The 14,469-nt window shown below is 41.1% G+C and overlaps 1 protein-coding gene across 2 annotated transcripts in view; it reads left to right on the top strand.

Moving 5' to 3' along the window:
- Positions 1 to 6: 6 nt before the first annotated feature.
- LOC139273181 (utrophin-like) overlaps positions 7 to 14,469 on the top strand; it is a 476,555-nt gene continuing 462,092 nt past the window's right edge. For both annotated transcript variants that reach the window (XM_070889721.1, XM_070889722.1), the window contains exons 1-4: positions 7 to 119; positions 2,947 to 3,060; positions 9,573 to 9,728; positions 10,611 to 10,781. In XM_070889721.1, coding sequence (XP_070745822.1) covers positions 54 to 119; positions 2,947 to 3,060; positions 9,573 to 9,728; positions 10,611 to 10,781 — 507 coding nt within the window. In that variant the 5' untranslated portion in view covers positions 7 to 53. The remainder of the gene's footprint in view (positions 120 to 2,946; positions 3,061 to 9,572; positions 9,729 to 10,610; positions 10,782 to 14,469) is intronic.

Raw genomic sequence — 14,469 nt, 5'->3', positions numbered from 1 at the left:
AAAAGACCTCTGGCCTAGAATTGGAGTCAATTCAAGCACGGTGGAAAAAGCTAATGGCAAAGCTTCGGAATGACAGCCAGCTGCTGCAGGACATGGTATCGAAACTGCAGCATTTTGAGGTGAGTGAGACTGTACAAGTGAGTGGTACACGGCATGAACGCTAGAGGCCTCAGTCTACCGGGTGGGAGAGAGAACAGGCAACAAAAATGGGTATGTCGGATATGTGTTGGCTTTGATCTGCTGGTAACACACTGCCCTCAATCAGAAGATTGTGGGTCAAGCCCCAGCACACACAATCCAGTCTGACACTTCAGTGTCGTACTGGGTAAGTGCTGCATTATTGGAAGTGACATTTTTCAGATGATGAACCGAGGCCCCGTCTGTCTGTTCAGATGGACATCAAAGGCCTCATAATGATGTTCTGTGTCCTGGCCAACACTCCTCCCTCAATCAACAGCACAAGAAATAGATGAACTGGTTATTCATCTTATGTTTGTGGGATCTTGCTGTGTGTAGTTCGGCTATTGTATTTGTTTATATAACTGTGACTGCACCTCACTGGATATGTAGTGCTTTGGGACATCCTAAAGGCGTGATGAGGCTTGGAGAGAAAGGGGAATGGAAAGATGATGGTGGGAAACCAAAGGAATGGTTAGGGAGGACGTCTGTAACAGCTGGGAGGGAGCTGGCAAGGTGGAGGGAACGGAGTCAAAATTTCCAGAGAACAAAGAGCATAGTGGCTGAATCAGTGACTGCTGATGGAGGGTTGTAGGGGTGAGGAGATGCCCAGTGAGCGGAGGAGAAAGAGTGGCATGAAGAGAGACCATGAATGTAGGGTGGAGTTTAGAGATGAATTAAAAGCAAGAATATGAATTTGGGAATCTTTTTAATGGAACTTTCCCAGATAATTAATTTCTCACTTGTCCTCTACTGTGAGACTACTGAGTACTGCAATTCTCCAACATTTGGAATGGTAATATTTGCCTTGCAGTTGTTCTCAATGTAAATAAATATTTCAAATTGTATGGCTCCAGTTTACATTTCAGGATTATTCACTAAAATTATTGGCTCGATAACTAGGGTTTGATTTAATTATAAAATGTAATAAGTATATTATAATCTTGACGAGTGATGCTAAAGTGAAATATAGTACATGAAATTTCTAAATCTGATACTGTATTGAAAGTTCATCTGCGTTATTTATTTTGGCGCATAGTTAAAATAGTTTTATGAGCTTTGACCATTTTAAGAACATGTTGGAAAATCAGGTAATTTTAATAAGATTTGTAATAGTCTCTGGCAGTATTTACATGCAGTGTGTTCTGGCTGCACTGTTATCTTGGGGCATGATGCACTGTACTTATGGAAGGAATGATGCTTGTAATTCATATTACATCCAGCATTGACATTAGAGGTCACAGCATCTGCTGCTATCTAGTTATTTTCAGTTATTCTGTGAAGAATAAAGGCTCTAATGCAGTGGTTTGTCTTCTGCAAATATTTCATGTAAAAATGTAAGATTAATGTACACTGTATTAAGTAAGTATTGTGCATTACAATCAAAAATTTCCTTTGTTTATTATACTTGCTTCCATTGCTAAACATGGGAGCCTAAGCCCAGGAATAGAAAATACATCTTGCCCCAGCAAAGATCACTCCACTCCAGAGAGAAGTAACCACCAACACACGTCCCTATGACAACACTACCTACTGCCAAAACTATTTTAAAAAAAAACTAAATATCTATATGGAGAGCAACAGCAACAACTGGCATTTATAAAGAGCCTTTAATATAGAAAAACATCCCATGGTTCACAGAGCAATAATACTAGACACTGGCGTGGAATTGCCTGGAAAATTTTGGTGTAATTGCGCTGTTTTTTTTTATGAAGAAATTTGTGTGTTCCTGATTTATTCTGGTTTGACACGAAAACATAGCTACGCGCAAATGTCCATGATCATTTGCACCGCTCCCATGTTACGTCTGTCGGAACCCTATTTGGCCCCCTCAAAAGACCAGAGAACACCATTACGCTAATTCTGAATTGATGTAAATTTTTGTCCAAAATGCTGCAGGACCCAAAGTCACTATTTCTGGTGTTTTACAGGTTTAAAAAAAAGTTTAAAAAATTTCTCTGCTGAGACCTGCACCATAATTTCTATACCTTTGTTTTTTTTATGGTATCAGGAACATGTTACATTTTTTTTTAAACTTCCACAGTTGCATTTTCTTAAACATGCTGTGGATAAATGATGGTTTGCTGACTTCAAACTTTTATTTTCATAACATCAATGAGATAAAGAGGAGCTTAAAGAAGGAAGGTGGGATATATTCCGTTTAGGTTCTGTATTTTCCTGCTGATTTTTTTAATGCTGATTTCCTCTCATTTTACGCCAGCTTTTAAGTTCTGGAAATGCTGAAGTGATTCTCGGGAAATTTCGGTGGAAGTTGTCGTTCGAAAGATTAGCATAAAAATGGGTGTAAATTTTGATTTTTACCTTGCTGTAAATGTGATCCAGGAAATTCCAGGCCCTTCAGCATGATTGGGGCAGTTGAGAGAGATGACCAAAGTCAAGGTTGTGTAGTTAGGTTTTGAGAAGACTCAACTGTGATGCTCCACACGATAAAAACATTTCCAAAACTCACGGTCAAGAGTCACGTGCGAATAACAAGTTGCTTCAACATGGTACAGAAGCCATCCTTCAGGAGAGGAAGAGATCAGAGAAATTAACAAGGGGGAAAATAAAATTTTTGTTAATGTTCCAAAGGCGCGCGCACACATTCATATTCCCTCTGCCCCTGCCTCAACTTCCCATCCACCCTTCGTGAGCGCAATGGCAATGGAAACCCTAATCTCAGGGAATGCTTGCCTTGTCCTGATTGATGTGTGCATTTATTTTTGCCGAATATCGGGACCATTTCTTTTCTCATTCTCTTCAATGTAGAAAAATGCAGATGCCCTGGAGAAATGGATGGATCGTGCAGAGACCTTCTTGTCCAAGGAGACTGTCACATTAGGCAATCAAGAGGGGCTTCAGCAGCAGGTGGAACAGTGCAAGGTAAGAATAGATTTGGCACTGGAATCAGCCTTTCAGAATAATAAATAGATGTTACAGTGTGGAAACCGGCCATTCAGTCCAACTAGTCCATGTCGGTGTTTACCCTCCATGCGAACACAGTCCCAATTACATTTACCCACCTTGTTCCCAGATCTCTTCAAACCCATTTCCTTCATCCACCTACCCAATCTTAAATGTTGACACAGTTTCTTCCTCAACCGCGAGAGTGAATTCCATAGCCTCTCAACTCACTGTGAAGTTTCTCCTGCCCTCTGTTCCAAATCTCTTACATCCATAAACCTCTCCGTCTCTCTTCCTCTCTTTCCTCCTCAAAACCTACCTCTTTCTGCCCTAATATCTCCTTATGTGGCTTGGTGTGAAATGTTGTCTTACAATGTTTCTGTGAAGCACCGTGGAAAGTATTACTACATTAAAGGCACTATATAAATACAGGTTGTCTAATCCTGTATCAGTGGCCCTTAGTTCTTGAACCCTCAATTACTGGAAATAATCTGCTGCTATCTATCCTGTCCAATCTAACCAATTTTTTATTCGGTTTTCCACCTTCCCCCTAATTCCATAGCCCTTAATCTTCTTTAGTAATCTTCATATGGTACCTTGTCAAAGGCTTTCATAAAGTCCATGCATCACATCCAGTGTACTTCCCCCATCTACCTTGTCTGTTACCTCCTCAAAGAATCCTGAGGTTTCTCAAGCATGATCATCTCTTTTGAAATCCATGCTGGCTTCTACTATTTTCTCTTCATCTAGATATGTGGTAGTTTCATCCTTAATTAAAGACTAAAAAATATTTTCAACCACAGATGTTAAAATAACTAGTCTGTAATTACCTGGATTAGCTCCAGCTCTCCTTTTTGAAAAAAAATGGGATGACATTGGTCATTGTCCAGCCCCCCTGGTGCACACATCCATTCTCAATGGAGCCTGAAACTCACTATCCAAGGCCTCTGTAATTTCCTCCCTCAACAACTTCAGGATCCTAGGAAGTGTCCCATCAGGCCTGGGAACTTTGTCTTTTCTGAACTTCACTAAATTATCGAATACCACCTACTCTCCGATATCCTGTTCTTTAGTAAAGATCAATGCAAAGAGCTTATTAATTCACCTTTGACAAACTGACAATTGTCTGGTCTCATGGGACCCACCTTGCTGTTAGCAATTCTCTTTTTACTGATATACTTGGTCTTCATAGACCTCCTTCAATTTTAATTGGATGTTAACCTCCTCATTTATCCTGAAATTACCTGTAGTTTCTTATTTTAAGGTACTATTGAAATCTCTCTTTTTTTAAAACATCCCACTGTCACTCCACAGTCTGTGAGCCCATTTCTCCCTCCACCTCACTTCAGCTAACTAGCTTGCTCACCTTTCTGAAATATGCTCTAATCCAATCTGGTTTTCTAGTTTTTGTACTCACTTTTTTTCTCTTTTTGGTTGGACCGTAAAGCTCATCATATTGTGGTCACTAGCTCCAATGTACTCTATCACAATTAGCATATCCACCTGATCTATTTCATTACTCATAATCAGATTCAACAACACTTCTGGGAATTAAACATTGCAGGGTATAACATATTTAGAAAAGATAGAGGGGGAAGCGGAGAGGTAGAGTAGTATAATGGCAGTAGAAAAAAGTGATGCAGCAATTAGCAAGACAGAAATAGAATCCATGTGGATAGAGATAAAAGATAATGAAGGATAAATCATATTAATAGGGGTAGTCTACAGGCTACCTAATAGTGTAAAGGAGGTGGAGGAAGAAATATGCAAACAAATTAGGGAAATGAGTAAAAAACATTGAATAATAATCATGGGGGATTTCAACTACCCCGATGTTAATTGGACAGAAGAAGTAGGTAAAGGGGATAAGGGAATGGAGTTCCTACAATTTGTACAGGACTCCTTTCTAACCCAATATGTAAAAAGCCCAACAAGGGAGGATTCACTATTGGATCTAGTAATGGGGAATGAACTAGAACAGGCAAGAGAAGTAAAAGTAGGGGAACATGTAGGCAATAATGCCCATAAATACTTTAAAATAATAATTGAAAAGAACGTAAGTATGATGAAGACTAGGATAATAGATTGGAGAAAAGCTGATTTTGAGGGGCTAAGAATAGCATTTGGAAAAGTAAAATGAACAACAATATTGGCAAACAATGTCGTAGAACAGCAGTGGGAAACAGTGTTCAACAGAGTCCTGGAAAAATATATTCCACTAAAAAACAAGAACAAGCTAACCGCTAATGAGACACCATGGATGAATAAAGCCATAAGGGAAAAATTTAAGGTAAGAAAAGCGACATACATTAAGTACATGGACAGCAGGGGAGAGCATGATAAGGGAAAATACAAAGAGATTAGGAAAGGAATCAAAAAAACAATTAGGAAGGCAAAGAGGAACTATGAAATGTAATTATCAAGGAACATAAAACAAAATAGTAAAATATTTTACAGGCACATCAAAAAAAAGGAAGGTTGGGATGGGAAGAGGGCCACTAAGGTATGGACAGGATAATATCAGAGGCAGTGATAATGAGATGGCAGAAATATTAAATAATTACCTTGCCTCAGTATTTACCAGGGAGATCGAACAGGTGAACATGACATTGGATCATGAGATTAGTAATAAAATAACCGCATTTAAAATAAAAAGAGGAGCTATATTAAATAAACTAAAACTCAAAAGAGGAAAAAAAACACTGGCCCGGATGGATTACATTTGCGCATTTTAAAAGAATCTAGGGAAGAGATCATCATCATAGGCAGTCCCTCGGAATCGAGGAAGACTTGCTTCCACTCTAAAAAGAGTTCTTAGATGACTGAACAGTCCAATACGGGAGTTACAGTCTCTGTCTGTCTTACCTGTGACAATCGTTGAAGGAAAGGATGGGTGGGACTGGTTTGCCGCACATTCCTTCCGCTGCCTGCGCTTGTTTTCTGCATGCTCTCAGCGATGAGACTTAGGTGCTCAGCGCCCTCCCGGATGCACTTCCTCTACTTAAGGTGGTCTTTGGCCAGGGTCTCCCAGGTGTCGGTGGGGATGTTGAATTTTATCAAGAAGGCTTTGAGGGTATCCTTGAAACGTTTCCTCTGCCCACATGAGGCTCGCTTACCGTGTAGGAGTTCCGAGTAGAGCACTTGCTTTGGGAATCTAGTGTTAGGCATGCGAACAATGTGGCCCGTCCAGCAGAGCTGGTCAAATGTGGTCAGTGCTTCGGTGCGGGGGATGTTGGCCTGGTCGAGGACGCTAACGTTGGTGCGTCTGTCCTCCCAGGGGATTTGCAGGATCTTGCGGAGACATAGTTAGTGGTATTTCTCCAGCGATTTGAGGTGTCTACTGTATATCGTCCACGTCTGAGCCATACAGGAGGGCAGGTATCATTACCGCCCTGTCGACCATGAGCTTGGTGGCAGATTTGAGGGCCTGATCTTCGAACACTCTCTTCCTCAGGCGGCCGAAGGCTGCACTGGCGCACTGGAGGCGGTGTTGAATCTCGTCGTCTATGTCTGCCCTTGTTGTTAATAAGCTCCCGTGGTATGGAAAGTGGTCCACGTTGTCCAGGGCTGCTCCGTGGATCTTGACTCGGGGGTAGTGCTGTGTGGCGGGGTGGAGGATCTTTCTCTAATGGATGTTTAGTGTAGGGCCCATGCTTTCGTACGTCTCAGTGAAGATGTTGACTATGACTTGGAGTTCAGCCTCTGAATTTGCGCAGACTCAATTGTCATCCGCGTACTGTAGTTCGACGACAGAGGTTGGGATGGTCTTGGATCTAGCCTGGAAATGACGAAGGTTGAACAGCTTCCCACTGGTTCTGTAGTTTAGTTCCACTCCAGCGGGGAGCTTGAGTGTGAGGTGGAGCGTTGCAGCGAGGAAGATTGAGAAGAGGGTTAGTCCAATGACGAAGCCCTGCTTGACCCCAGTCTGGACATGAATTGGGTTTGTAATGGATCCATTGGTCAGGATCACGGCTTGCATGTCATCGTGGAGCAGCCGGAGGATGGTGACGAACTTTTGGGGGCAGCCGAAATGGAGGAGGATGCTCCATAGTCCCTCGCGGTTGACCGTGTCAAAGGCCTTTGTAAGGTCAAAGAAGGCCATGTACAAGGGTTGGTGCTGTTCCCTGCATTTTTCTTGCAGCTGTCGCGCTGTAAAAATCATGTCCGTTGTACCCTGTAGAGGATGAAACCTGCACATTTACTCTGGGAGCAGCTCCTCAGCCACAGGGAGAAGACGGTTGAGGATTCTAGCGACGACTTTCCCAGTGGCTGATAACGGAAATTCCTCTGTAGTTGCTGCAGTTGGACTTGTCCCCCTTTTTAAAGATGACCACGATAAAGGGAAGAGATAGCAGAGGCATTGCTACACATTTAATAATTCATTAGAAAATGGTGGTGTACCAGAGGACTGGCGGAAAGCTAACATAATACCTATATTTAAGAAGGGAGATAGAACATGTTCAGAAAACTATAGACCAGTCAGCTTAACATCAGTGGTAGGAAAAAAAATGGAATCCCTACTAAAAGAGAAAATAGAATAATATCTAGAAACCAAAAATATAATAATGGTCAGCATGGATTTCAAAAGGTTAAGTCTTTCTTGACAATCTCATTGAGTTTTTTGAAGAGGTAACAGAGAGAATAGACAATGATAATATGGTAGATGTAATTTATCTAGCTTTTCAAAAGGCCTTGGATAAGATAGCACGTACTAGACTAATGAATGTCAGAGAGTGCAGAGTCAGGACAAGTAGCAGAATGGATAGCTATCTGGCTTCAAGGCAGAGAGTAGGAGTAAAGGGTAACTATTCACAGTGGCAGAAGGTGGGAAGTGATGTTCCACAAGGATCAGTGCTGGGACCACGATTAACAACTTATATTAATGATTTTGACTTTGAAATCAAAAACACAATTTCTGAATTTATCTGACACCAAATTAGGGAGGATAGTTAATCCTGAAGAGGACAGCAGCAAATTACCAGAGGACATTAATAAACTTGCAGAATGGCCATATAATTAACAAATTAAATTCAACACAGATAAATGAGATATTACATTTTGGTAGGAAGAATAAGGGAGGTCACTTATTACTTGGAGGGTGCGAGTCCGAATGGGGTAGTGGAGCAAATGGATCTCTCCGTACAAATATACAAATCACTAGAAGTAGCGCGACAGGTTAACAAGGCCATAAAAAACGCAAGCTAGGCATTCGGGGGATTTATTTTTAGAGGGAGAGACTTGAGGGATATGCTAAACTTGTTTTGAACCTTGGTTAGACCACACTTGGAGTACTGCGTACAATTCTGGTCGCCATATTATAAAAAAGATATAGAGCATATAGGATTTAGAATTCAGAAGAAACTTCTTTACCCAGAGAGTGGTGAGAATGTGGAACTCACTACCACAGGGATTAGTTGAGGCAAATCGTAGAGATGCATACGAGGGAGAATGGAATAGTGGTATGCTGACAAAGTTAGATGAGGAAAGACGGTAGGAGGTTCGAGTGGAGCATAAATGGCATCATAGACTGGTTGAGCCGAATGGCCTGTTTTTGTGCCATTTATCCTATGTAATCCTATGCCATTGTAGGCTGGCTAACAGACTGCTCGAGCAAGGAGTCCTATACACAGATTAGGAATTGCATTCCCCTTTTTCCATTTATGTTGTCTTTCAGAATCTTCGCTCTCACTTCTTCCTAATCAATAAGTGAATAATTAAAATCTCCCAGAACAACAATTTTGTTCCTACTTGTGACTCTGATATGCAGATTTGCTCTTCCATTTCCTTCCCTCAATTTGGATGTCTGTAATACACCCCATCTAATATAAAGACTTTTAAAAACATCTTTGAGCTCCAACCATATTGACTCTGTCTGTACCCATTCCTTGTCTACATCGACCCTCTCTCTAGCCTGTATTCCCTCCTACCAATATTACCACTCCATCTCTTTTGTTTATGGCATCCACAAAAAATCAGGTCTCAGTGCACTTGAGCTTAGAATTTTGTCTCCTTCATATAGTAATCCCATGTAAAATAGCCTAAAGTGGAATTGCATGTACAGATTGATCAGATGGTGCATTTTCAGAGAGAAAGGGCAGTCTCGTGAATATGTGAGCATTGATGCTTTAGAAGATCAAATTATTAGTGGCATAGTGTGTGACTGAGTGAATAGTGATTGCACACTTTGGTATCCAGCCGTTCTATTATCTCTAAAAACACCAAATTTCTCAGACTACTTAAAAAAAGAAACTTGTAGCAATTAGATTTTGTTTATTCTTGACTGTAATCTATTTTCCCAGACTCACCAAGCTGTACTTCAATTTGTAAAGATCAGGTTGTTTTGTTTGCGAATTGCCTGCACCTAAATTACAAAATGAAATGTTGTACGATAGGTATAACAGCTTTTTACAGACATCCCCGTTTACTTGGAGGGAAGAGTTGAATTGTTCAGTTCATTTTTATATTGCTAATCTCTGTCTCTATATCTATAGAAATTTGTGAATGAAATTCAGAATATTCAGTCCAATTTGACATCAATGAATGAGACTCAGGAGTCACTGAAAAAACAGCCAGTGCCAGCTATCTCCAACTCTGTGGCATCTCGCATGCATGACTGCCGCACGCGATGGGAAAAAGTGAGCAACCAGGTATGGAGTAAAGATCCATGATTTGTTATTCATGGTGTTCTCCAGTGTCTCAGAACAAGGTGTGGATAATGATGGAATCTTTGGGTCAGAGCAAGAAACAGTGAAAGAAGTGGAGATCTGCTTGGGGCCTGAATCTGAGAATGTTCTCACTGGAAATGTAGAATGCCTACCTAAGAGTGAGCTAATCTAAGCCATGAGAGCGAACCCTTTTTCTAATTTTATTTTATGCAGCTTATGATTCCTCCTCCTCCAATCATTCTCTTTTCCTGTGCTGTACGTGCTGACTCCTGCTGCGACGAAGTTCATTAGGTACTAGCCGCCAACAGGACCTCGGCCAAAAGGCCTTTCTGGGGTCAGCCACGGCTCAGTGAGCAGTACTCGCTCCTCCGAGGCTGAATGTTGTGGATTCAAGCCCCACTCCAGAGATCCAGAGCCCTGAGCATAGAATGGTGTCTCACCCATTGCATCACCTGGAATTGTCCACATTAAGTGGTAATACACTTGGAATGACAGCATGTGGGTCTTGTTGTTGTGTAAAGTACAGGTGTGCTGTGGTAACATGAACTGCATTTTTCTAATTATATTCCAGTGTTTGTAGTTTTGAACTTCCCAGTTCTTTTACTGTTGGATATGAATCTCAAAACCTATTCTGAATAAAGCGCATAACCTATTAATTTTTATTTACAAGACCTCTTCCTGGGTTAAGTTACAAATTTCAGAATTTTTTTCTGAGCCCTTGATTAATGCTCTTGTACAGTAATTTAAAAGGTGGCTCATTTTTCTTAACATTATTTTGATGCTGCAGATCTGTCGGTTTCTTAGTTACAGACTGTGTGTAATCACAAGGAAAATCAAAGCCTTTTCATATTTCTGTTTTTGCAGATTATGTCTCAGCAGGTGAGATTGTCTGAGGGTCAGGAGAAGACATCGAACTTGAGGAAAGATCTTGTGGAGATGCGTGAGTGGACAACACAGGCTGAAGAGGAATATTTAGAGAGGGACTTTGAATACAAGTCACCCGGGGAGTTGGAGACTGCGTTAGAAGAGATGAAGGTAAGATATAATGTGCTGTCTCCAAAAATGACGAGGTGTGCGCAAAAGAATTCTTATTAGAAATTTCTATATTGAAGTTGCTTAAGATCAGTTTTGATTTAGATAAAATCCAGAGCATTACAGACGAGCAAAGTCACAGGATCAGTCTCGGAGCCTGTGCTATTAGCAAATGTTGGGCAGGGCTCCAGTGTGAAGGCTGGTCCAGTGTCCCTGGATCAATGCTCCCGAGTCAGAACATGATTGAATTCAGGAATGTGTGTGGACATTGGTTGAGAACAGGATTTCTCTGTGGTGGAATAGGTTGCTCTCTCTCTCTAGGCTTATTGGGAAAGTGGGAGTGTAGTGTAAGGGTGGAAAGGATTATGTAACTGCTAAATGACTGGGTGACAGTGGTGTAGCATAATGTCCTTGCAACTCTAGGATCTGGGTTAAAATCCAGCCCAGATTAACAGGGTGAAAGTCTCCTCTCAGCTGGCTGTAAGGGCACTAAATGAGAGTTTGTGCAATCAGAATTCAGTCCTGAGCAGCTGCTGATCTGAATCACATAATTGTCCACAATGGACTAGACATTCCACTTCACATCGCCCATCTTTGGCCCGTCTGTGGCCCAAAACTGATCTCTGTCGCCCATTTTGAGCAAAAAGTGGAAACTAGGCCCAAAATATCGCCTGAAAAACAGGTGCCTAAGTTTCCACTTTGATCGCTGAAATTATAGCCCACACAAGGCTCATCCCAAGTTTCAAGCACCGAGCATGCACTTCGCTGGGCCGATGCAAGACCCAAAAGAGTGCTGAGAAATAGTTGCTTTTTCTGGGCTTAAAAGAAGGAAAATGGGCACTGTGCATGCCATTTTGACTTCAGAGGAAGGGTGGAGCATTAGTTGTGAGTTGTTTAGAAAGTAGTTGTACTCAGAATTTGGGACAGGGAATATAAATAGGTATTATTACGTTATTTTTGGTAAGTAGGTTTTATATATTAGAATTTATTATATTGAATTAAATAGCTTTTACATAATGAAGTTATTTACTGATGTTGGGGCCTATTAAACTGACTGGTATACAGCGTAGAGAGTGCAGTGATGAGGTTATTAAAATTAGACATCAGCACACTGCACACTGCTGCATTTGACAGGTGACTGAAGCTCTTTACTCTAGTGGAGGGACTTCATAAGCTTCACAATGACTAGGGAGGCACAGACAGAGTACTTTTAGTTTCTTGAGAATAGCAGACTTCCCCAAGGTGCAGGGAGCAATAGACTCTACGCACATTGCCCTCAAAGCACCCTTAAAGAATGCGGAGGTCTTTCGTAACAGAAAGGGGTTCCACTCGCTAAATGTGGACATTCAGATGTTGATTTAAAGTTAAGGTCAATCAAAAGTTTCAATTGCATGGGGTGTACTTGTTGTCTTGATGCACTGGCCTATCATCAGAATTTATGCTTCTTTTATAAAGTTTAGTGTTACCAAAGTACTTATATATTAAAAGAATAAATAACTATGGATTAACAACTGTACAGTTGATAACTAATGTAACTGAGAGAAGACACACACAATTTATTGAATTAAAGAGAATTATTTTTATTAACAAATATGAAATTTTTTTTGATAAACTATCTCTCCAACACCCCCCACCCCGCACGCACCAACCCACCCTTCCCTCAAATACACAAAATCTTAACAATGCACAATTAACAAATAACAAACAAGAACAATTGAACAAGTGAACAGTAAACAAATAAACTTTGTGAAAAAGCTCCCCACTCCCTACCTACGGCCACGTTTCCCTCCAGGTCCGGTCCCACCCTGTGTTCGTACCCCACCCTCCCGTTTTGGTCTATGCAGACCGACACTAAGACGTCGTGCAGGGTAGGACGGCACGACTTCCTGCCGTGGTGGAGGTGATGAAGCGGAAGCCTGAAGCTCCACATCCGAGTCAGGAGGAACTGTGTCCTCCATACTCGCTTGTGTGCTCGGGGTCTCGCTGAGAACAGACACGATACCTTGGGGTGTAGCGCTGTGTCCAGCCAGCAACGCATGCTGTCGGGCATTGGTTGCGGCTGTCTGCTGCCGAATGGCCTCCAACGTCTCCCTTGCAGTCTTTGCTTGTTCAGAAGACCAGTTGGAGAAGTTCGTGCAGAACTCGCTCCAGAATGCTGGAAACTGGCTCCAGTTCGCGGAAGACTGGCTCCAGTTGGCAGAGAATCCCGCGAAACCCTGGATAAGGTAGTGACCAATCACGACCATCTCCCTGCACAAGGAGATTAAGATCTCAGTCTGGCCCTCCATGGTAGGTGATTGCTCATCACGCTGACCGGACCTCTCTGGGATCGGCATTTGCAAAATTACGCGTCGCCACCTGCACACTGCTTGGTCCCGGTGCCTCTTCCATCTCAATTGAAATGGCCGCAGGTTGTCCCCCCCCCCACAGAAACAATCTCATCCTGCTCCTCCTCTTGCTCCGCCTCAAATTGACTGACGGATTGCGTGATAACGTCCTCCTCCTCGTCTCTTCCTCCTGCGAGCTGTTGGAGAGGTCAATATTTGCGGATGTCTCCGCTACTTGACAATGCTGAATGGACACTTGACCTTAGAAAGATGAATTACATTTCTAAACAACTCATAACAATACATATCTATCAATATTTCAATAACCAAAAACATTGCAATACTTTTCAAAACTCCATATGCACAAGAATTCACCAGGGTTAACATGGCCTCATTCGTAGATCAAGACTACATCGAAATTATTGAATTATAATTGCATAACATTACATGCGTAACTATGATATTTTTCGTATGTATTTAGTAATGTTTGACACGTTGCACAGTTCCCATTACTCACGAGACTGAAGGGTGGGCTCGGCCACGCGACAGGTAGTGACTGAACGGCTTTCAGGCCCCACCAAGGCCACCGCAAGCTCCTCGTATCGCGTAAGAACGTGTACCGTCGCAGAGCCGCCACCCGTCCTCCTTTGGTCCGCGCGGTTGATAGTTATCTTCTTCTGTAAATGATCATTTAACATGAGCATAAGCTAATGGACTTGACAATAAACATTTAAGACTGACAGATTTAAATGTTCAATTATTACATAACATTGTAGTGCATATGAATAATTTTTAATGCTATAAGATTCAACTTAGTGTTAGGGAGAATAAATGTATTTTTAATTTAATTTTATATTATAAATAAATGACTGAGGATTCTAATTACAATTTATAAACATCAAGTAAATAATACATGTATGATTTTAAATATAACTTAAATATGTTAAATATAGAATTTCAAATGCAACTTTGATAGCTGCATATGAATAATTTTTAATACTATAACTTTCAACTTATTGTTGGTGAATAAATGTAATTTTTAATTTAATTTAATTACTTTACATTATAAATAAATGAGGATTTTATTTACAATTTATAATCAAGTAAATAATTCATATAATTTATAAACATCAAATAAATAATACACAATTTATAAACATCAAGTAAATAATACACATGATTTTAAATATGACTTTTAAATATTTTAAATATAGAATATATAATGTAGCTTACTCTAGCAGCTGCCAGCAGGCTGTTCCATCTCTTGCGACACTGATCAGCAGTCAGCAGCTCATTAGATGCCGATGTCACAACATCGGCAATCTTCAACTAAATTCTACGATATGCATGGGGTGGAAGTTTCC

This window comes from Pristiophorus japonicus, chromosome 9 (assembly GCF_044704955.1).
Source record: "Pristiophorus japonicus isolate sPriJap1 chromosome 9, sPriJap1.hap1, whole genome shotgun sequence".
Classification (NCBI taxonomy): Eukaryota; Metazoa; Chordata; class Chondrichthyes; family Pristiophoridae; genus Pristiophorus; species Pristiophorus japonicus.
This window is presented reverse-complemented; position numbering and strand designations above follow the sequence as displayed.